General features: G+C 37.4%; 3 protein-coding genes across 3 annotated transcripts in view; 1 reads left to right on the forward strand and 2 right to left on the reverse strand.

Moving 5' to 3' along the window:
- Window positions 1-22,842, forward strand: part of LOC139973033 (fibrinogen-like protein 1) — a 62,147-nt gene that overhangs the window by 24,751 nt on the left and 14,554 nt on the right. The gene's annotated exons all lie outside the window — the stretch shown is intronic.
- LOC139973035 (uncharacterized) lies at window positions 3,185-5,786 on the reverse strand. The gene is made up of 2 exons (XM_071979383.1): window positions 5,501-5,786; window positions 3,185-4,355 (listed from the first exon to the last, which is right to left on the reverse strand). Exon 2 carries the CDS (start codon window positions 4,133-4,135, stop codon window positions 3,185-3,187), a length of 951 nt encoding a protein of 316 aa, XP_071835484.1. The 5' UTR covers window positions 4,136-4,355; window positions 5,501-5,786.
- On the reverse strand, window positions 7,134-19,201 carry LOC139973034 (fibrinogen-like protein 1). Its single transcript, XM_071979382.1, has 7 exons — window positions 19,069-19,201; window positions 15,958-16,003; window positions 15,301-15,470; window positions 14,304-14,583; window positions 13,820-13,950; window positions 9,352-9,616; window positions 7,134-7,523 (listed from the first exon to the last, which is right to left on the reverse strand). The coding sequence occupies exons 1-7, from the start codon at window positions 19,147-19,149 to the stop codon at window positions 7,255-7,257; spliced, it is 1,242 nt and encodes a 413-aa protein (XP_071835483.1). The 5' UTR covers window positions 19,150-19,201; the 3' UTR covers window positions 7,134-7,254.

Genomic DNA, 22,842 nt, shown 5'->3' on the forward strand with positions numbered 1-22,842 from the left:
GGCGGCAGAGTCTTCAGAAGATCATGCAGAGTCCTGTTGAACCGCTCTGCTTGGCCGTTGCCTTCCGGATGGTAGGGTGTTGTTCGGCTCTTGTTGACCCCATACACTTTACATAGGCATTGTATAAGGGACGATTCAAAATTTCGGCCCTGGTCAGAGTGGAGTCTCTTTGGTGGTCCATACAAAAGGAACCAGTTCCGAACTAATACCTTAGCAGTTGTCTCCGCAGTCTGGTTAGATGTAGGTATAGCCTGCGTAAACTTGGAAAAGACATCGGTCATCACAAGTATGTTTTCCTTGCCTCTGGTGTCTTTCTCAATGGTGGTGAAATCTATAGCAAGGATTTCGTTTGGCCTGGTTGCCATCATACTCTTCAGTGGTTCTCTGATCTTGGGTGGCCTTTTGCACCGTGTGCACTCGTTACACCTTTCACAATAGGAGGCTACGTCTTGGGAAAATTTTGGCCAGTAGCACCGATCTTGAATGAGTGACAATGTCCTTTTGTACCCTTGGTGTCCGCATTGGTCGTGACAGGCAAATAGCACTTCTTCTTGGAGAACTTTTGGAAGAATTAACTGTAGTTTCTTCCCATCTTCTATAGACCGATACAAGAGTCCTTCATACTCTTGAATTTTGTCCCACTGCTTCACAAGTAGGGACATCTCACTATGTTTTGCCCGTTCTTCAACTGAGGGTTTTACCTTGGTCAACCAGAAAGTGTAGAACTTTCTAATTACTGGATCGTTCTGTTGGAAATTTCTCAGTTGGTCCTTGGTGTAGGATGGGAACACCAAAGGTGATGTCTTCACGGCATTCACTTGATTGACACTCACTTCCACATTTGGCTTGGAAATTGCCTCAATCAATTCTGCAGGAACAACTGTTAGTCCTACTCCTTGACCAAGTTCACTCAAGGTTACATCAGGCTGTGGCACATGTGGGCGTCTGGACAGGGCATCGGCTCCAGTGTTCAACCGTCCTGGTTTGTACTTGGGAGTGAAATCGAATGAAGCAAGAGCTCCTACCCATCGTTGTGATGCTGCATCAAGTTTAGCATTATCCAAGTGAGCTAAGGGGTTATTGTCCGTGTAGACGATGAACTTGTTGCCCAGCAAGTATTCCCGAAACTTCTCGGTTACTGCCCATTTCAGACCAAGCAGTTCTAACTTGAAACTGGAATACTTCTGCATATTTCTCTCTGCACCTCGGAGAGTTCTGCTGGCAAAGGCTATGACCTTTCGTTGTCCATCTTGGCGTTGCAATAGGACAGCACCCAAACCTTGGAGTGACGCATCAATTTCAACTTCAAATGGTTGTGAGTAGTCAGCATAAGCTAACACAACCTGTCGGCACATCTTATCCTTCAGTTCTTGGAATGCAATCTGATGCTCGTTTGTCCAGAGAAACGGTGTTTCTTTCTTAGCACGTTGATTTTGTAGGCTAGTGGACACCAGTGCATGGAGTGGCTTTGCCGTCTTGGCGAAATCTACGACAAACCGTCGGTAAAAGGAGCAAAATCCCAGAAACGATCGTAGATCCTTCACATTCTGTGGCTCAGGCCAATTCTTAACGGCTTGAACCTTGTCAGGATCTGGTCTTACTCCATCCGCAGTTACTCGATGACCCAGATACTTCACTTCAGACTGGAAGAAGGTGCACTTCGATGGTTTTATTTTCAGGCCTTGTTGCCGGAGTCTATCGAATACTCTTTGTAAATTGACCAGATGATCATCAAAGGACTTGGAAAACACCAGGATGTCGTCGAGGTAGCAAAGCACAGAGGTGAAGAATTGGTCATGTAGACAAGCCTGCATTAACCGTTGAAAGGTACCAGGAGCGTTTGACAGACCGAATGGCATCCGATTATATTCATACAAACCAAATGGTGTTGTAAAACTTGTCTTATGTTTATCAGCCTCTTCCATGGCAACTTGATGATACCCTGAAAGAAGGTCGATGGTAGAAAACCACTTCGTTCCATGTAAAGCATCGATTGACTCATCTATTCTGGGAATCGGATAGGCATCCTTAATAGTCTTCATATTAAGTTTGCGGTAGTCAACACAAAGACGAAGACTGCCGTCAGACTTGCGGACTAACACAATCGGCGATGCGTACGGACTGGTACTCGGCCTTATGACCCCATTATCTAGCAACTTCCGGATATGTTCCTTGACCTCTTCCCATTGTGAAGGTGGAATCCGTCGGTGAGGCTGCTTAACTGGAATGTCATCTATAGTGTTGATCTTATGTGTGACTCCTTCAGCAAAACCCAGTTGGTCATCAGAATAAGCAAATATGTCCTGATTTCTGTTGATCAAGTCAACTGCCTGCTGTCGTTGAGTTGGGGTCAAACTTGGTGATAGGGTAAAAGGTATAGCAGTCTCATGGAATGAAGGTGTTTCTGTGGTGATCTGGTTTACTTGAATTTCAGCTTTCTCCCCAGTGACAAGACCGTCTTCAACAAAGGATGGAGACTGGATAATTCCTAGAGGTGTCCTAGGTTCCAGCCAAATGTCTTCATCGGTAAGGTTCATGACTTGAAGATGAAGTCTATTTGTACCAACTGTCAAAGTTGCGCCTACAGAAACTCCCTTCGGCAGTTGGCTGACTGGTTCTATTACCACTTCTGTTGCCGACGCATGCACAGGACAGGAGACATTAACCACCTGGACTGATCTTGCTGGTAACTTAACTTTGTTTTTCCCAGGTATCCGTGCCAAAGTAGAGACTGGCTTCGACAGCGTCGACTCATCCATTTTGTACCCAAGCATGTCAACAAGAACTTCTCCTGACATTCGGTGGATGATATTCATGCCCAGTAACAATGGAGGGTCTTGATCATCTTCAACCACCAGAATACCACGGTTGGGTATCACTTCGCCACCAACTTCTACATCTATCTCAAAATATCCCAAGAAGGGAATCCTTGTTTGATTGACTGCCTTTAACCCAAGCCACCTTAATTCTACTAGTGACTTCCCTGCAAACAAGGTCAAGAAATGAGCCTTGGATAGAAGTGTTACAGCTGAACCTGTATCAATAACTGCCTTAATCCGAGAGCCATTCATCACCACAGTGGTAGTAGGTCGCTCCCCGACAATAGATGAATAGAAATCTGTTGAGCCCCCTTGCGTCTCTGTTACAATCTCACCCAGAACATGGCTCACTGTTCTGGATGTTTCTAGTTTTCCTGATGTTGAGTGACGGCAGGTGACAGAGGTGCTGGGCTACGGCATTCCCTCGCCAAATGACCTATCTTTTGGCATCGATGGCACCTCAGATCCTTCTTCGGGATGCGGGCAGGTCGGGTGTTCTGTGCCTCCAGCTTGTCAAGTCGTGATAATATGCCTGACTGTTGGATCTGCAGGGCTTCCATCACCTCAGCCTGGCTTTTTACAGCTGTTGTCAAATCGACCAGGGCTTTGGTGATTTGAGTGGTCTCTGCTTCGACGGCACTCACAGGCTTTCGTACACGTCTTCTGGGAAGGTCACGATCCTCTTCTGCCATATCAAGGGCCCAGTCTCTCAACTTAATAAAAGACACGTCAGGATCTTGTATCAAGGCCTTCTTAATCTCACGCCGCAACACTCCGTCAAGCAGCCCATCTCGAAACTGCTCCTTGATGGCTTGTTCTGCATCAGGGGCACCAGGTACTTTCTTTAGCTGATCTGCTAGGGACATGAGTTTAAATGCAAACTCTGCAATCGTCTCCTCCTCTCGTTGGACTTTGTTGCACATTTCTCTCATTAGGGAGCCAAGGGTACGGCGGTCCCCAAATGTGTCCGACAACTTCTGAAGGATCAGGTCTGGGTCCAAGGTCACTTCTGACGGTTGATGTCGCATTTCCTGCCTGGCTGCTCCCTCCAGGTGGGCCAATATAAAGTCTGCAGCATCGGTATCGGATAACCTTCGTACCTTCAGTGCGGCCTGGATGTCTTCCTGAAAGCTGCTCACTGATGGTCCCTCTGTACCGGAGAATGCTCTTATCTTCCTCTCCTTCTCTAACACATAGACAGTGTTCGGAGCCTCTCGTTCCGCCAGTTTTTCCTCCCTCTTGGCCTTCTCATGTTCAAGACTTTCTGCAAGAGCATCCAGCTGGCGCTGCAGGTCCTTCATCGCTGATTTAGACATTTTATATCCACCGCCCTTTTATGCCGTTTAGATTTTAAAATAGTATTGCCTATCCCACTTCTGACACCAAAATGTAATGACAGAGAGTAAGGAAGAACAAACAAAACAAATCAAATAGATTCCGTACTTCTCCGTACGTGGTGGCAACTTTATTGGGGGTTATGTTTAAGCATGGTAAGAGGGCGGTGGATAATATCTACTCTTGGAGATGAGTAAACTACTGCAAAATAAAAAGGAAGAACAAAACTAATAAGTATAAAATAAGAAAATACATGGGCAAGACATCTTACGAAAATAACTGGTAACTGTATGACCTGAACTCTTACATATCCATTAGGCAACTCTAAAAATAGCAGAAAATTATACTGAATAGGGCTGACATTTAAGCCTACACCCTATGTTAAACTTAGTACCAATACATTAAACTGCGACCATTTAAGGTCAGGTTAACATAGTTTCGCTCAACTAACCAATGAGAGAGGGATATTTAAATCCAAGGACACGTCTGCCCAACAATCTCTATACTACAACAAGTATAACCTTCATCGTAATCGTGAAACAGTCTTTGATAAATAGAAAACAGGTGGCTTTAACCAACATACAATTAAACCAGTACATTTCCTTATGAGATAATAATATAACCCATAGAGGTAAGTAATTAAGCCCTAGGCTATTGGCATATAGACCAGGCAAATAGGTTAAGAAAACAATAAAATAAGAGAAAAGAATATAAAATAGAAAACAATAAAATAAGATAAAAGAATATAAAATAAACATGAGAGTAATATCAATCCAAGCTAAAATACAAGCAAAACTTCTAGTATAATAGACCAGTTACAACTTCAGGCCTAAACAACTCCATACGGTACATTGGTGTAACGCACATGGGCGCCGCCATCTTAATTACTAAAAGAGGGCGCTAACCTGAAATCGTGTCAGCGATATATACAATATTTACATAATATTGGGCCAGTAACGAAACAAAGGGCCCAGTCTTAAATACTTTTACTTAACTTAACCTTTGCCGTTAATAAAACAATAATGCTCATACAACGTTATCCAATAATGATCTTAAGGATCTGCTCCACAAAATGAACATAAAATCTACATGATACAAGCCCGATGATAAATGTATTTAAGTTGAAAAAGACCAGCCTATCTGCGGGATTTATACGAAATACCACGCTGTACCTTACACAATGAGGCTATATGGTGAACAATACAAGTTGTACGGTATATGCACACTTTGAACAGCGAGTGTTTACGAGGCCCGACTGTGGGTCTACGAAAAGTTTGCCTAATCTCGCTTTCAAAACTACTTAATTAGAGACGAAAAGCATCAAATACAGTTAAGATAGTATTTACCTCTAACATGTTGGCTGATGAACTACATCTCTCAATAAATGACGGTAATGAGAACAAAATAGTAATATACAATATGGCTGCCGTTGAACGTAAAGCAAGGTGATTTCGTAATGAATAGAATAAAGAGAGAACGAACAGGGCTTACTTAGCGAAACCGCAAGCGCTGAACATGGAACGCCAAATAGAACAAAAGTATACTAGAGAGTACATGCACATTACGTAAATAATCGGTAGCCTAATGGGCACTACCTCACATATATATATATATATATATATATATATATATATATATATATATATATATATATATTTCTATCAGCAGTACCACTGTAGAATAGATATGGCTTAGTAAGCTGTTTGTAAGTGTACACGGACAGTGTAGTCTGTATCTCGAGTCACATTTGTCTACCTTGACTGAGGATAACGTACCTTGAGCTATGATTTAACTCTATCTAAATGAAATAATCATTGATGAATTACTAACACACACCCATTTAACTATGATACTTGCTATCGCATGACTGATGGTTTCGTAGTTCAAAACCGCGTGTGTACATTCAATGCACCCATTGAGATCGAAAGACAGCCCTATAGCATTGCGAACATTTGCTAAAAGTCATGACAACAGTAATTACACACCTTGAGAAGATCTCTCGTCTATTGTACATTTTTGTCATTCTTCGGGAATATTATTTGCATTTCTTTTCAACGATGTTATGATTGGTTCATGCCACAGCTGCTCAATTAAGACACTTGCGTTAAGTAGATTTGGATCGCAATCAAAACTCATTTCTTCTTGGGAGGGAGGCGAAAGGGGGAGGCTTGAGGGTGTGTAGTTGACTTGTTATCGAGATGCTTGACACAATCACTACTTCACTAATGCACATCTAATCTTATCTTCTGCTGCCCACTGGCCGAACGGAGAACGACTTCCATGGCAAGCATTCCATCATTGTGCAGTCGGCTGGTAACACAGTATATTATGTGTTACAGGATATGAACAGTACTAACTGTACCAGCTCTGAGTAATGGTTGCATTGTGAGACTTTATTACGAGAATTGGATCGCAATCAATTCCATTTTCTTCTTGGAGGTAGGGGGAGGTAGGGGACGGTAGGGGGTAGTTCACTATATATCAAGTGATTTACACTACTGCTCATCTAAGACGATACGTATGGTAAGTCAGTGTAGCTTTAAGGCAGTTTCCGAGTTCGTTCAATTTAAACCATGTAATTGTTATTATTTAATAAATGTTACAGTGCTTTGTTACTCTACATTTGCTGCACCCTATGAACGTTGTTTCTATCAAACGTAATACTGAACTTTCAGTTCACCTTTCAATCAACAAAGGCTGAAAATTATAACCATCATGATCACAGCAGTGTTGAAATTATTACACTTTCAATGATATTATTATTCCAGGGTCAAAGAAGATTATTTCCAGAGATTAATTATCAGTACCTCTCATGCTACCTATCAAAACCTCGTCCCACACCAAGCCCCAGCCCATACCCTCCCACACCCTCCCACACCCACCCCAACCCAACCCAACACAACCCTACTCCGACACCTCAACTCAACCCAGCCCTTTCGTCGCTCAGATCAATTTTAAGAAATTGCTGATACGGTCGGGTCGACAGTTACTGATTTATTTTCTCATTAAACAATTTTCACAGATTTGAAATATGGTTCGAGATTTCAAGACCATTACAGACAGATTTAATATAGAAGATTCGGAAAATGCATAGACCAGTTTAACCCGCAAAGGGACGAATCTTCATTTCCGTAAACTGAATATTGTAGATGCTTCCTGGTAATGTCTCCCATTCGATGCTTCGATAACTGTCGCGGGGTCCAAAGTATTCTCCGTTGAAGTTAGAAGCTGCACATTCATTATACCACCAAGCTCCGTGTCGATTAATGGCACAGTTGCCACTCCACGGATCGTTGTCACGGTCGTAGGTGCTGAACGGGCGGGCCAGATGATAACGCAATGCGTAACCATCAGGATTGCTTCTAGAATCTGTTAATATAAATATAATATGAAATAAATAAATATCCGAGTTACAAATGCAATGTGCTGAACATTTTCCGCATCCTTTGGTCAAAACCACATCCTGATAACATTGTAATATAATCTTAAAGATATATTTTGTCGACTTGTCATTTTAAGCGAACAATCCAGTTGTGTCAGGTTACGTTGGTTCCACGGGGACTTTTTATCGGATTTAAATTACTTTCAAGTTCTGATAATTTTCCCACTAAAAATTATTTTAAATTCAGTGAAGAAAATTTAAGAGAGTTATTAATTTTTGCACAAGATAAAGTTTCATTCACGTAGAAATACAATGTTCTCTAGTGGACATGGTAGAAGGCCTTATATGAGTTTTGAGTAATTAATCAACATTACGTTCTTCGTTGTTGTTATTCTTGCTTTTCATTCGTGAATTTTTCCTTTTCTTCTTGCAAGTTTGAAAATACGTTACTTAATATACAAAATATTTGCAAAGATGATTTGAATAAACAGATGGGAAAACGTTCAATGGGTTAATTAAGAAGACTATTATTAATAGCCCAAGTAAAGCGGTTCAAGAACATTAGTGCAGACAACCTCAAATAGCACATACTGTGATCCACTGCCAGGAGTAAGGGAAGGTTTATACAGATAAAATAGGTTACATTCAATCACCTATATGTCTCTAGATTTACATACAATATAACACATCGTGAACAATTAATAACCGTTTGTGTCTTAAAACTTTATATAATGTTTTATTGTTGCTTTTGTAAATCTCTGAATTTATAACTTACATTTTTCCAACTTTCTTAAGACAAGGGCTCACATTTACCATTATTTCATGAGGGTAGGCCTATAGATCGATTTCGATACCGACTACATTATTTGAGACCGAAATATAATCCTGGAACAAAAGCGGTAATTTTATCCATAATTACAGTGCTACACTGTTATTTAATATGATTACAGGGGTTGGGGTGGGTGAGGGGGCGGGGGTAAAGTCTCTGCCAGCTGCATTTTTCAGAAAGAAATGTATGTTGTAAAGAGGATTTACTCGAAATGTTCTCTGGAATGTGTATATAAGCTCTAGTTGGGTTTACGGGGACTTCAGCTGCAACATTGCCGTGTTGTTGTTCTCTTGAAGCACAGAAATATATATGGCATAGAGGTATTCAACCTCAAAGGATTGTATTTACAACCCCCGTTGAAGTCCAAAATGGTGAAGTCCCCTGACGTTGTATCATTTTAGTAGCCTAATATTACCTGACATCTTGAAAATGTAGACGTCCGAAACAGAGAGACCGGTTTTGATTTCGGTTTCTTCCTTTTTAGTTTTACTCTTTTGCACTTTTACTCACTTTTACTCTTTTGTAAGACCACGCTGAATTCTGATCCAAGTTTGGGACCACCACTCCCACCCCACCTCCTGTGTCCTGATTGTTTCTTCTTAGCAAGTAGCTTTAAGTTGTCCCATGTAGAATCCGAATGAGATCAGAAAACACCATAACATATATTAAAATTGATATTAACACTTTTTTGGCCCATTCCTATAAGCACAAGAGTATTCAAATGCAAAGAGCTGCGAAAGGTCACACTTGCCAACATGTTGTAACAGAAATAACTGCTGCATGAACTTGCACACTAAAGATCGTCGCTTTGCAAGGGCGTGGATCAATATTGCTCCCTCCAATCAAAGTCACATATCTCCATGCCCATCGAGGTTTATGACACTCCCTCCCTTCCTACCCCAGTTGAAACTCTTGAACTGCCTCTTATTTTTTTTCATGTACAATATTAAATACATATGTAATCGTAAACTGTAAGTGTTACAAACCAGCTGTTCCGCTGTAAGTTCCGATTACTGATAAGCGGTAGTTGTCCGTCTCGTTATTAATGCCAAAGTTGTCAAACTTGGCAAAGTATGGAGCTCCATTCCTGTTCACCAAATCAATTCTTATTTCTTGTCTTTTTGCATTCGTTAAGAAATGCAGCTTTTCATTTCCAATCCAAAATTCGGAATTTAAATTTCCAAAGCCCTGCTTATAGTTATCCCAGTCGAGGTAGAAATCGACGCTTCCGTCAACGCGACGTTGAACAACCTGATGATTTTAAAAGCAAAGAGGAAAACAAAGCGCGAATTGTTAACCTTACAGAAGGAACTATTTGTTTAGTCTCTCAGCAGATAAAACATATTTAAAAGTCCGCGAAATGAAGAAGAACAAAAAACAATAGCCTCGGAAGGGGAAAAAACTTCGGGTTTTTTATGTAGCTACACTCAAAAAAATGAAGTGTTAAATTTGAATCGTAAAGTGTTGAATTTAACACCCCACCCTGTTTGGATTAGGGACAACACCCACCGGGTTAAATTAACACTTCAGAAGTGTAACATAATATAACACTTTGCGAGTGTTACCTTAACAACACCCATACAAGTGTCAAAATAACACTTCCTGGTGTTGAAGGTACACTACAGGGAGTAAAATTAACACAATAAAGTGTTCATTTGTTAAAACTTCTGGGTGTCAACATGACACTTCAGGAAGTAAATTTAACACCATAAAGTGTTCATTTGTTAGCACTTCTGGGTGTCAAAATTGCACTTCAGGGAGTATAATTAACACTCTAGTGCACATTTTTTGGCCTTCTGGGTGTCAAAGTTCTGCTTCAGTGAGTAGAATTACCACCATATAGTGTTCATTTGTCATCTGTGTCAAGATGATACTTAATGGACTCTCAACACACAATAGTGCTCTCTCGTTTATACTTCTGGATGTATATTTAACTGCTGGTTTGTAAAGTTTTACATGTTTATTATGCAACGCAAATACAATAATGTTATGTAAAATTTTGCCAGAAATGTTTACATCGCATCCGTTTAGTAAATATTTTATACAGGTTTTAGGTTAATTATTACTTAGTAATTAGGTAAACAATATGGATGCATGTTTGAATCGCTCGCAGCAGAAAGTTACATTTAAGAGAGAGCAAAAAGCAATGACAACACAAACAATTCAGAATGTGGGATTTTCAGCAATTAAACACCCTACGACCTTCCTATTCCAGAGGTCCATTTATTATATCCCATTAAATGTAAAACGAACAATTTAGGCTATAAAAGTATTGTCTTGTGGAATTAAGTCAACTTAAAAGTGCCAACATTTTCAAATGCTACGGTGCAGTTACTTGGTCTTTACTTTTTTTGCACATGCCTTTTGGTTTCTAGATTAAAGACAAAGAAACAACTCTTCCCAAAGTCAATTTCAAATAAGCAACAACTTTAGAAAAATTCTGATCCATGGGATGAGAAAACATGGAGTGCTGTGTATGATGACTGCTACACTACAGTGACTATGTCTTTGTTGTTGGCAAATGCCTTTTGGTATTCCAGATTAAACGCAAGAAACAACTCTTCCCAAAGTCAATTTCAAATAAGCAACAACTTTAGATATATGCTGATCCGTGGGATGAGAAAACGTGGAGTACTGTCTATGATGACTGCTACACTGCAGTTACTTTGTCTTTGTTGTTGGCTCGTGCCTTTGGTATTCCAAATTAAACACAAAGAAAAAACTCTTCCCAAAGACAATTCCAAATAAGCAACAACTTTACATACATTCTGATCCGTGAGATGAGGAAACATGGAGTTCTGTCTATGACAACTGCTAAACTGCAGTAACTTTGTCTTTTTTGTCGGCACGGTGAGCATAAAAATCTCGAATCTGGTTGCGTTTCACACCACCAGGCAACTTGTAGACAACTTTTTGGAAAAATTCCCAGGCACCGAGACTTGCAATTTGGTATAATTCAGATTTAACACGTAGAATAATTTGAAGCAAACATCAATGGCTTCATAAATGTCCTCTGGGGTAGGGCATGTCTCTGGATGATCACAAATGACTGCTTGGGGTATATTTTGCTTCCTCCAAGAAGTAACACATATTGCTGAGGTCTTTCTGAAATCTTTTGCAAATAGAATTCCAAGTTGATGCTTCCTAAGTAACAACGAAGAAAAGAAAAGAAAATTCCCATCATAATGAAGTTGTGTTAAAACCTTCTTGGAGCATAAGCAGTTTTTTACATGTACCCCTCACAAAACATGAACATTCCTAAAGAAAATGCCCACAATTTAATCAGTTGTGATTCTAACTTCTTCAAGTACGTTTGAATCTAGAAAGCCAGATGGCCTATAGTGATTACTTGTCAAAACAGGAACTTGCATTAAACTTTCATCAGACAAGGTAGGCAACTTTTATAACCAATGCATCATGTTAACAATGCTTAAAATAATGCTCACTCCCACTGTATGCAATTGTGTAGATTGATATGAATTATAACAGCTAGTTAACTTCCATAAAATAGCTAAATTATAGTTGGGCCTAGGTCTAAAAGTATCACCAATCCACATCAGCTTCGGCCTACTTGCTACAACTTACAAGCTAAAATGGCAATTAGTGGTAATTATATATTGCATTACATGAATATATGTTTATCCCTTATTGAACATAGTACCAGCGTAACTATAGGCCCATGCCCGATGCTATTTAAAATGCATTGTCTTGAAATAGCCTAAGTATACCCTACTAGTAGTACTAGGCCTAGTAGTAGGCCTAGTACAACTTAAAAAAGTGACTCGCAGGGTATACGAAGTTACGGTTAACGCACAAAAAGGAATAGAATGCACTAGATTACAATAAAGGCCTAGACCAAAGTCCTCCGTCCGTCCGAAGGCAATTCCGTTTAATGTTTACTTGTATGTAGGCTACACTGATTCGTTGACAATTATGAGTTGACTATGACAAACAGCAGCTAGCCTATTATATTAACTTATAGTATGACTTTAACGTTAGGTCTACGTAACGCAAGCGATTCAAATGCATTCGTCTACCCAGCTTAGTCGTGGGTCTCTAAGCGCATATCTCGTTCTTGTCATGTACACTTACATAATATCAAAACATACCTTCGAATTTTTCAATCAATTCTTCCAGGCCCCAGTCTCCTATAACGTCATTTCATGCCATTGTAGCTCGTTATCGCACACTGAGTACGTAACGTTTTGTGGATTGAACGTATATATGGCTGTGGTTACTATAGTACATTTAGTAACGATAAATGTCGACAAACTGGTACAAGTATTGCTAGGTACGGTAAATGCGTGTTCACGGTACGGTGGTATCGTTTAAACACTTAACTTACACTAAGAATCCAGCTGACGGGAGGTTTGACCAATCAGAATGCTCGAACTGAAAGTACACTTCTGCAGGTGTTAAAAAATCCACGCTACATAAATTATGTAACCCTACTCAGGGTCAGAGTAACCCTTCAGGTGTAGGGTGAACGGTTACACCTGGAAAGTGTTAAAATTCAACACTCCATTTTTTTGCGTGTAGTTTACTTCCCAAAAAATAAACTAGTAAATTGGTTTACATACTGTTCAATCCTTTTTACTGTCAAAATTGTGCCGGTTTAGCCTTTTGAACGACAAGAGATCATATAATTTGGCTATTTTATTTTAGAAATTCTTTCAGGGGAAAGTGCTCCTTAACCTCCTCCCCCCCCCCCCCCCCTTCACACACACACATATATATTAACACCGATCAGATCTTTTTAACATCTTGTGAGAATAAATGTTTCACTACAATTACACTAACATAAATCTCTAAATTTCAAACTGTCATTTGACTCTGTTTGAAAGTTGACCTATACGGGACGATATTTCCTGAAGAACGGAAAGTATGCCACTTTTCCTAACTAGACTAGTGTTTCAAATCTTTACGACCTGTTTTGGATTTACTCTAAGAAAGGAGACTGTGTTCAAGTTGTAACAGTTATTTTACTGCGCTTACTTTGAAAGAGCTAATTGAAGAAATAGTGGTTCATGTCAAATGCAATATTTATAAGATTTTTCGGGCTAATTTTAAGGCCTACGCTTTTTCATTAAGAGAAGCAAGTGTCTCATGTGTGCATCTATCCAACCTTCAAGCGCCAACATTTAACGTCCCATCCAACCTACGAAAGTGTACCTTAGTTCTTTGCTAAATTTCAACACAATGTGAAGTTGATGAAGAAAATGAAGAAAAACGAGGAAAAGGGGAACTGAAAAAAAAAGGACCATCGGTCATTAACAAGAAAAGGTTAATCTCCAAAACACAGCAGTAAAATGCATCATCTTTGTAGCTCGTTAATATAGTCATAACCCCACCCCCACCCCCAAATGAGATGAATCGATACCATTTGAGTACATCAACAGAGAAAACTGCTGTCGTTAAATCTTTAATGAAAGAAGTTTGTAATCATTTACTCACAATCCATCCTCCTCCGTCGGTCATATTACAATAAACATTAAAAGCTGATCCAGGCCAGTTGTTCGGCTTTATCTTGTAGATTCCATTATCTTTAAAGCCAGAGGTATATGCGTCTTGACAATCAACAAAATCTGTAGAAGACAAAACGTACAACCGATTGTTTGATTAGAAGTCCAATACGGGATATATTTTATTCTAAAAAAACAAATTTTCCATATTTTTTGCTTCCTTTTGTAGTTAGTCCAGAAACCAAGAGTTAATTGTGCTATTTTAAATAAAACATGAACGTCTTAATTGTGCTGAAAGATAGGGTCAGATTTGTTTATACATTAAAAGCAGGACAGTGCTCTCAAGCTAAACGAGAGTTGTACGTTCCGTTCAGAAAAGTTCTAAATCTCTTTTGAAAGAATGTCGACAAAGGCTTCTCAAGGAAATAAAAAAGACTTCATTAAGTTACAAAGACAAATGTAGAATGTTGACTTACGAGAGAATTGGAATAATGTTCCAGAGTTTCTTTCAAGGCTCACTAACTTGTAGTTGCTAAACTCATCCCCAATTCGAAAGTTCTCGTAAGACTGTTGAAATGTAGAACCATTTGAAGTTGTAATCTCAAATATCAGTTCGTATTTGTTTTGATTGGTCAGCAAAGATATTTTCTCATTGCCAAGGTAAAATTCGTGAGACAAAAAGCCGAAGCCATTTTTGTAACTCTCCCAGTTACGGTTAAACTCAACCGATCCATTCTCAAACCGACGATGAATGACCTGTCAATGAAATTGTATGGAGAACTCGTAACTTTCAGACGATTAATAATAAGTGTAACATTACTCTACGTTAGGACAACTTTGTCCATGTGTATACCACTACCATATTTAACTTTTTTTTAGGGTTTGTCGCTAGATACACACAACACGCAACAAACAACTGGATTATTAGTCTGAAGAGACCACTTCGTATAGATTACAGTCAATTATAAACACTTTTTAATTTATAACAATAATATGCATTATAACAAGCTAATTTCAGAATGATATCTCCCATCGAATGTTAGCTATTTCATCGCATGACCAACGACCAGCAACCATAACCAGCAACCAACAACTGGATTATTAATTTGAAAGAGACCAATTCGTATAGATTACAGTCAATTATAAACAATTTGTTTTATTTATAACAATAATATGCATTATAACAAGCTAATTTCAGAATGATATCTCCCATCGAATGTTAGCTATTTCATCGCATGACCAACGACCAGCAACCATAACCAGCAACCAACAACTGGATTATTAATTTGAAAGAGACCACTTCGTGTAGATAACAGTCAATTATAAACACTTTTTTATTTATAACAATAATATACATTATAACAAGCTAATTTCAAAATGATTTCTCCCATCAAATGTTAGTTATTTCATCGCATAAAGTAAACCAAATGGCAAAACGGGAATGACTGTACAATATTGCTCTCAGGTACATACCGTCCAGCCACCGGCATCATGAGAACTGTCGCAATATACTTCGAAAGGTTCGACACAAGTCTCTGGTTTAATTAAATAAATTCCACTTGAATTACTTAAGTCACATTGATCTCGGACTTCCTTACAGTCTCTGGGGAACCCGGGTTGTTGGTAGAAGAAAATGGATGAATCTTGATTTTAAAAAAAAATGTAATAATAATGTTTATGGTTTCTTCCCAACTTGGGCTCTAATACAATTAAGAGGCTAACAAGTTCGATACCTAGTTGTAGTGACTGCAGTTTTATTTGGATACATTCATCACACCGTCCCCTTCTGAAGGATGTTAGTACATTATTACGTATTTTGATATTGACACAGCAATAGAAATATTGAAGAAACATGATATACATTATGGATTCTCTAAAACAAACTTGAAAAATATCATCACGGACTTTTATTTTTGAGTTAACTTCAATTTTACTTTATATGTATTGTGTATTTGTACACAGGCTGATAATTGTTTTACCAATGTGTAATTATATCCAATATCTTTATAAATATAGATGTTTGAGTTTCTTATACCACTTCTAAAAAAAAAACTGACTAAAACATTGACTCCTATTTATAACAGTAACAAATTATTTTAACAAAATGTGTTACGATCGTGATTATTTTACCTGTAGTCTGTTTGGTGGTCTCGTGGTTGTTTTCTGGCTGAGCAGACTTAATGCAAAGAGAGAAAAATTGTAAAAGACAGTTGTAATTTATCATACAAAACGATATTTCTATCTCCAATAAGAACATATGAACAAAAACCCAGAAGTTAAATAAACAGTATTCTTTGTTCCCACAGTAATTTGAGAAAGAAACAAAAGTAAGAAAAATGCTAGAACATTGCAAAGTTTTTGCAAATTATTTGTAATATTTACGCAAAAAAAAGGATTATCTTAGTATATACAAGAAACTTCCCTAAAGAAAAAAAAGCATTTAAATATTTACAAATACAGAATGAAAAATATGCAATTATTAATTAAGTCAGCAATATGGAACTAAGGTAAAAGAAATTGATTTTTCTTTCAAACTGAAAATTAATTTTACATCTGTCAACAAATTTTGACCAACAATGTCAATACGTAGACTACGCGATTGATGTATGCAATATAATGTACACGTTATATATTTCCTTAATACAGTATATTAATTTCTGTGAACTTAAACAGTGTCGAAAAATACTTTTACTGGTTACTTGAATTATCATCCTTAATGCAAACAACTAGGGATAAATTATAAGTGCAGGCGCAGATCATGCAGTTGAAAAATTAAAAAATTAAATATATTCATCAGCATATTATATTATAAGCCTAATTTATACCAGTCGGCTTCAACGATCTTAGGACCACAGGAACTCGCAAAGGCATATTTCCATGTCTATAGACATGTAATTTTCTACAGGGATTGTAGTCATGAGATACATAAATTTACATGTTCAATATTATTAAGTTATGTGTTAAGTCTAGCTCACATTATTCAATTTTGGTTTGAAACCTAATCTCTAAAACTTTTGACTGTCTGTTTCATTTTCCACGTAAAATACCTAAATAGAACAACTGTATATAGATCAATTTATATTTAACTGATAAAAATGGCAACACAGTCATCTACGCATTGGTGTACCTGACTTGTACAGCCATATTTTGATATGATAACAGTTAAATATTGTCGAAAGTTTAAAACTAAATTAACGCGATTAAGGTTAAACCAAAATGTTTGATGTCGCAGTGAGATGGACAAAAAAAAACTTAGCTTTTTTTTTCTCTCCTCATTTCAGTGCAATCTTGTATCTTTGGACTAAACTTTTACATTATGAGATTTCGTAGCAATGAAGAACTTAAACGCCATATAAATGTACAATGGAAAGCTTCAAGTATGGATATACAGGTTATGTCAGGACAGATTTTATGTTAGTCAATGATATCGCAAGAAATCTGACATGCCCAAAGAAAAGTTTGTACATTAAGTAAGAAACTATTAAAAGAAGGGACTTTAAAATCAAAAGTTGCTAAACGAAATAAACTCAAGAAACTCTAGAAGTTAAAGTGACTAGACTGTCTTTTGTCTTTTAATTGTGGATTTTCATTGTCGTTGTAGTGTAAGTACATAACTGAAGTAACGCTGTTTGTTGCGTATATTAGACAAAAACTCGTACTTTGTAAATGATTCCAGATTATTCTGTACATTGATAAATGTCAATAAAGAACTAAAAACTAGCAAAGGAATGAATTATTATGTTCCAATGAGTTGAAAACGAAAGCGTATTTGCAAAACGTAATGGATTTCAATGCTAACGATCGGTATCTGTAATAACTTCAAATTGTCTGAAGTAACTCGTTTACTTGAAGACAAAACAATAGATGTTAGCTGTGGAACGTAATAAAGTAAATTGAATATGTATTTGTTTCTATTGTAGCGTGTAAAACTATTGGTACCGATTAAAAGAAGTGGTTCTTTTAAATTACCGTACGCCAAGGCAGATCAAATTTGCTTTTAAACTTAGAGCAAATCCAGAAATATTGTTTTATTCTTCACGTTTCTATAAAGATACAGGATTGGTGTCTTAAGCCTATCACGTCCGTCCAACTTTACCAATATTCTTGGAACGGTTCTACAAATGTCTCTGGTTTTAATCAAGTAAATAACGATTGGTGATAAAAGCCTTTCAGAAACTATATCTAAGTATTATATATTTCCATATATTTCCATAATTAGCTAATTTTGTTTTAATATAGAAAAAGAGAGATATGTAATGCAATGATTAAACTTCTTCTAAACAATTATTGCGCACGATACTTTTAATGTGTAAACATCCTTGTGTTGATCTTTGTAGAAAAATCCTTCTTATTGGTTATTAGTTTGGAAGGAGCTTCTCTTTACCGTTCAAACTCGTCGTTTTCATACATCCTCGGTTACCAAATATATTTCAAGCTGTTAGTAAATATTTCCTGATATTCTAAGTTGTATAAAGGATGCTACATTTACCCTTAAAGGAAAGAGAGTAAATTATTACTAATTGGTGGTTTGGCAAATTTATTCCACTTTTAATAGGAGAACTGAGGGCTAGATAACTATTTCAAACATTTCGGGGTTTTTAAGACCACATTTAAATACTTTGCACGATTTGTTGCTTTCTGATTTAATGTTCAGCATACCCTAATATATTCAGTTGGTTAAGGAGAGCATAATGTACTATTAACAATAACTTAACTGTTATATATTTTTCTTCTAAAATATATTAGTGAAACGTTTGCTATATCTGTTTTGGCAAATATAGATGTTTTAATAACTTATTAAAACGTTAGTGCTGCTTGCCACGTTTCAACGCCAAAGCACCGTGTGGAATGTTTTCATATCATCCAGCACTATTTCTTCTCGTGGCATTAAGACTTGCTTTAAAGTATTTCTGGTAACTTATGGTGTACCAAAAGTAGTTAAAATTGTACTGAAATGCAAGATAAAATAGGCTGGACATTTGTATCTGATTTTTTCACTGCATTAAAAAGCAAATGTCCTAACAGTCAGCATTTGTGGTTTAAGATTTAAATATGGAAAAATATTTATAAATATTAGTTAAAAATATTTCCATATTCATTAAAAATGATGAAGACGTCAGAAATAGCTTGTTGCAAAGCAGGAACATCTGTTAAAAGTTTCAATCAAGTTTTTACCACCTTTCATACGACTTTAATAATTTAATAATTTCGTACGAAACATGTCAGATATTCAGGACTCACCGTTAACTGCAACAAAAACGAACCTGTTATCCAAAACAATATTTGGAAATGAACTCTCTGCTCAAGAGTAATAATCTTCATTGTGAAAAGCGTTGTTCTTCTGTCGTTCGTCTTCAGTCGACTGATGGAATTTCTTCAAACAAGAATTGGCATTGTCAAGAAAAGTAAATATGTACGGAAGAACATATTGGAACTAAATGGAAATAAGATGTATCATGGTAAGAATGTGTAATTCCATAGAGTTTCTTTATAGGGATGGTAATTACTAACGTCCGTAGAATTAGAAGGAAATTGTTGTCAGAACCCGGACACAAACGCAATCACGTGATTTTTTGCTAAATTCGCAATGACTATATACATGGGGCGTGCCTTGACTAAGTAGAAGTATCATCGAATTATAATTGTAGCATGAAAAGAAATGACAACTATGGTGTCTCTAATTGTCCGTTCAACTCAACAAGAAAGCAGTTTGTTCAATAGTAAGTTTATGTATTGTATGTATGTATTTTAGATCCTCCTGCAAGCAGGAACTCGCAAGAAGCCATCATTGGCTTATCAAAGCCGCAAGCTGACCGAAGTCAGTCTCTTAGATTCATATCTTAACGTCCATGATTATGAATTGTCAATTGTCAATTAATTAATCACATTAATCTTGGAGTGACTCGAACTCGGGACCTTATGATTGAAAGGCACCGGTATTAACCAATGAGCATAAACTCCCTGTGTGGTTCTAAGTGGTTCTAAGTGCATGTATGATTATGTAATCTTGTACTAAAATCCAAGGGCCGCGGAACCGGGGGGGCACAGGGGGCACGTGCCCCCCCCCCCACTTTTCCTCAGGTTAAAAATGTGCCCTTTTTCTACATAAATATTGAGGTGTCTCAAGTTAGCAAGAGGCCAGACAACCAGAATGAACACTCGGGAAGGGCCGTTTCCAGCCATCTGAGGGGTTTGTAAAACCAAAAATTTTCTTGTACGCTCCGCGCCAACCGATGGTGGCGCTCCGCTCAGATAGTCGTGCATACAACTTTGCAAATCCTGGCTACGCCCCCGACTTTTAATGAAGTTCTGTGGGTCACACTCAAAGCTAATGGAAAAGATTTGTTAAGATATTGACAAGAAATAAACTCTAATTCGGAAGATTCCTACATTAGCAACTAGCATGATTTCACCTCATTTTGTCTCAAAACAAAACTTGTTCCTTGTTTCCCAATTTGCACATTGGAAATTGCAGTGCTAGTATGCATATTTTCCTTGGGGGGGGGGGGGCATTGATGGAGTGATGTGTATACGCAAATAAGATAATACAATAAGAGTTATAAATGGTACTAAATATAAGGCTGCATCAGTCCAATCGAATTTCTGCAAAGTGCCCTTTGATGTCGGTGCCCCCCCAGATTAAATGTGCTTCCGCCGCCCTTGCTAAAATCTATTCTAGATTTTCGAAATGCCGCCAGCATGAGTATAATGGTGGACAGTTCAAGACTATGCGTGAGAGTACAAGAAATTATAATTGGATACGATCAGGTGAACAGACTCACTACAAGTTTGACTAAAAGTCAGACTTGAAACTGTACTTGATATTTAAGGCCATTCACAAATATACATAATACAACAAATAATGTTAACCTTGATACTTAAAAGAAGAAAAAAATGTGGTTAATATACGGCTCTTTATATATTGCATTCTATTTTGTATGTATTTGTATCTAAAATCCTCCTACAAGCAGGATCTCGCGAAGAAGCCATCATTGGCTTATCAAAGCCGCAAGCTGACCGAAGCCAGTCTCTTAGATTCATATATAACGTCCATGATTATGGATTGTCAATTGTCAACAACTCTGTAACTGTACGATATACATTGATCTTGAAGTGATTCAAACTCGGGACCTTCACATCGGGATATTCGCATCGCGTTGTGTTATGTGATATAGAAAACATTATATCCATACGTGTATTTTGATCATATGTTTACTGAGTGAAAACGTCGATATCCCATTACTGCATTGTAGAAAATAATTACCATTCAAACTGTTTTATTTTCAATTAAAGCCATCGATCCATCTTGCCTGCTGCTTTCTTTTTGAATTGCTTTTACCATTAAATATCTCCGAGAAGTGATTGTTTTCTTTTTATGTAGAAGACAATACAGAAAATTGTTATCATAACAACCTTCTTGCAATCAATATTCACATCCCGTAATATCCTGTTTGATATCGAAACCTTTAATCAGAGTCCTTTATGTCGAATCAATTCTCTGTAAGCCTTATAATAACAATACTTATATGTGTATGATACTAGCTGTGATGGCTGACGGTGTCACTTACTAATGGCTTTAACGACAGATAATGTAGCTCTTGGTAGATTTTACTAAACAATTATATAAGATATTCATTAATAGGAACGCCTCTATACAGCGAAAGATGATAACCCTATACAAGTACTTGTGAAAATGTAAAACAATTAAGACGTCTTGTGTTGCCTTAAAGTTTACTTATAGAGAATGAATCATATGTTATATGCTACTATTTTAAGTCAATAAAAAATTGAAATGTATATCCTTTAATCTTTTGTATCTCAGTTTTACTTTTTATTGATTGGGAGCAGCTTGTGAGATTTTATATGAACTTGAAGGTTTAGACTTCAATATTAACATAACATTATCATGCGGCTGGTTGTTTAAGTGGCTGATTTAAACTGGTGTTAATTGACTGACCATTTAATACTGCAACTATTAAACTTCTCAGGATATCATTTTGATTACGACGCGAAGACTAGCAGATGCTCACCACAAAAAGATACTATTCATCTGATATTGTGAAAATAAATTATCGTTTATTTAAGGCAATTTTCCATACAAGAGAAAATGAAGCATCTCCCGTCTACAGTATTTACAATGTTGGTATTAATTTTGGCGATAGCCATCTTTACCAAATGGTGAGTATGTCTGCTTCCTATTTTTGAAGAGCTTTACCAAGAGTATCATATGTGGCTATGGGTGAAATAGCCAGTGGTCAATCCGGATTGTCCGAGTGGTGATCTAGCCAGTGGTCAATCTGGATTGTCCGAGTGGTGATCTAGCCAGTGGTCAATCCGGTATTGTCCGAGGTATCAGATCAATAGAGAGACCTCCTGTAGCATCCATATCATCAAAACCTTTCTTTAGACAGCTTAAGCATTGCTTACAAGTTGTTATTCTATGGTATTGTGTGCACCTAGTAGAACGGCGGGGTGGGGTGAGGTTGGGGGAGGTTGGTGTGGGGTGGCTGCACATAATGATACAGACACAAATTTACCAAACAAACGGACGAACGAACATGAGAGTTAATCTACTGAGCTAAACTTAAAATATGTGATAAATGCTAATCATAACCCTAGGTTTAGTTAGTCCTTTAGTTCAGGTGATGACGATTCAATGTCATTACGTTTAAGATAGAAAGGAAAAATTAAATGCACTACAATGTTGAGAGCGACAAAGTTGTCAAGTGGGCTAACTTTAGATTAAGATGCGCCCCAAAGCTTGTATCATGAAATCAAACTTTAAATAGAATAATTTAGTTATGTTAATTATAATTAAAAGCACTGTTGTTCCAGATTATGTCACAAAAATACAATATGTTCACTTAGGACTTATACTAAAAGTAGTGCCGCGCAATTAGTGTTAAATTGCGTCTTCATTTCTAACTAGTTTTGAAAGTCAAACCCCGCCGACAGGTACTTTTTCGAATCAATGCAGATAGTACAATTACAAAAATCCCATATAAGTACAAGTTA

Source organism: Apostichopus japonicus, chromosome 9, assembly GCF_037975245.1.
Source record: "Apostichopus japonicus isolate 1M-3 chromosome 9, ASM3797524v1, whole genome shotgun sequence".
Classification (NCBI taxonomy): domain Eukaryota; kingdom Metazoa; phylum Echinodermata; class Holothuroidea; order Aspidochirotida; family Stichopodidae; genus Apostichopus; species Apostichopus japonicus.

What these genes read in the sequence shown, in the direction of transcription:
- LOC139973035 (XM_071979383.1), bottom strand. Translation starts at nt 4,135, where the DNA reads ATGTCTAAATCAGCGATGAAGGACCTGCAGCGCCAGCTGGATGCTCTT.
- LOC139973034 (XM_071979382.1), bottom strand. Translation starts at nt 19,149, where the DNA reads ATGAAGATTATTACTCTTGAGCAGAGAGTTCATTTCCAAATATTGTTT. An exon ending in ATGATGCCGGTGGCTGGACG is followed by an intron (nt 14,584 to 15,300) that starts GTATGTACCTGA and finishes TTTCATTGACAG; the next exon opens with GTCATTCATCGTCGGTTTGA. An exon ending in CCGACGGAGGAGGATGGATT is followed by an intron (nt 9,617 to 13,819) that starts GTGAGTAAATGA and finishes TAAAATCATCAG; the next exon opens with GTTGTTCAACGTCGCGTTGA.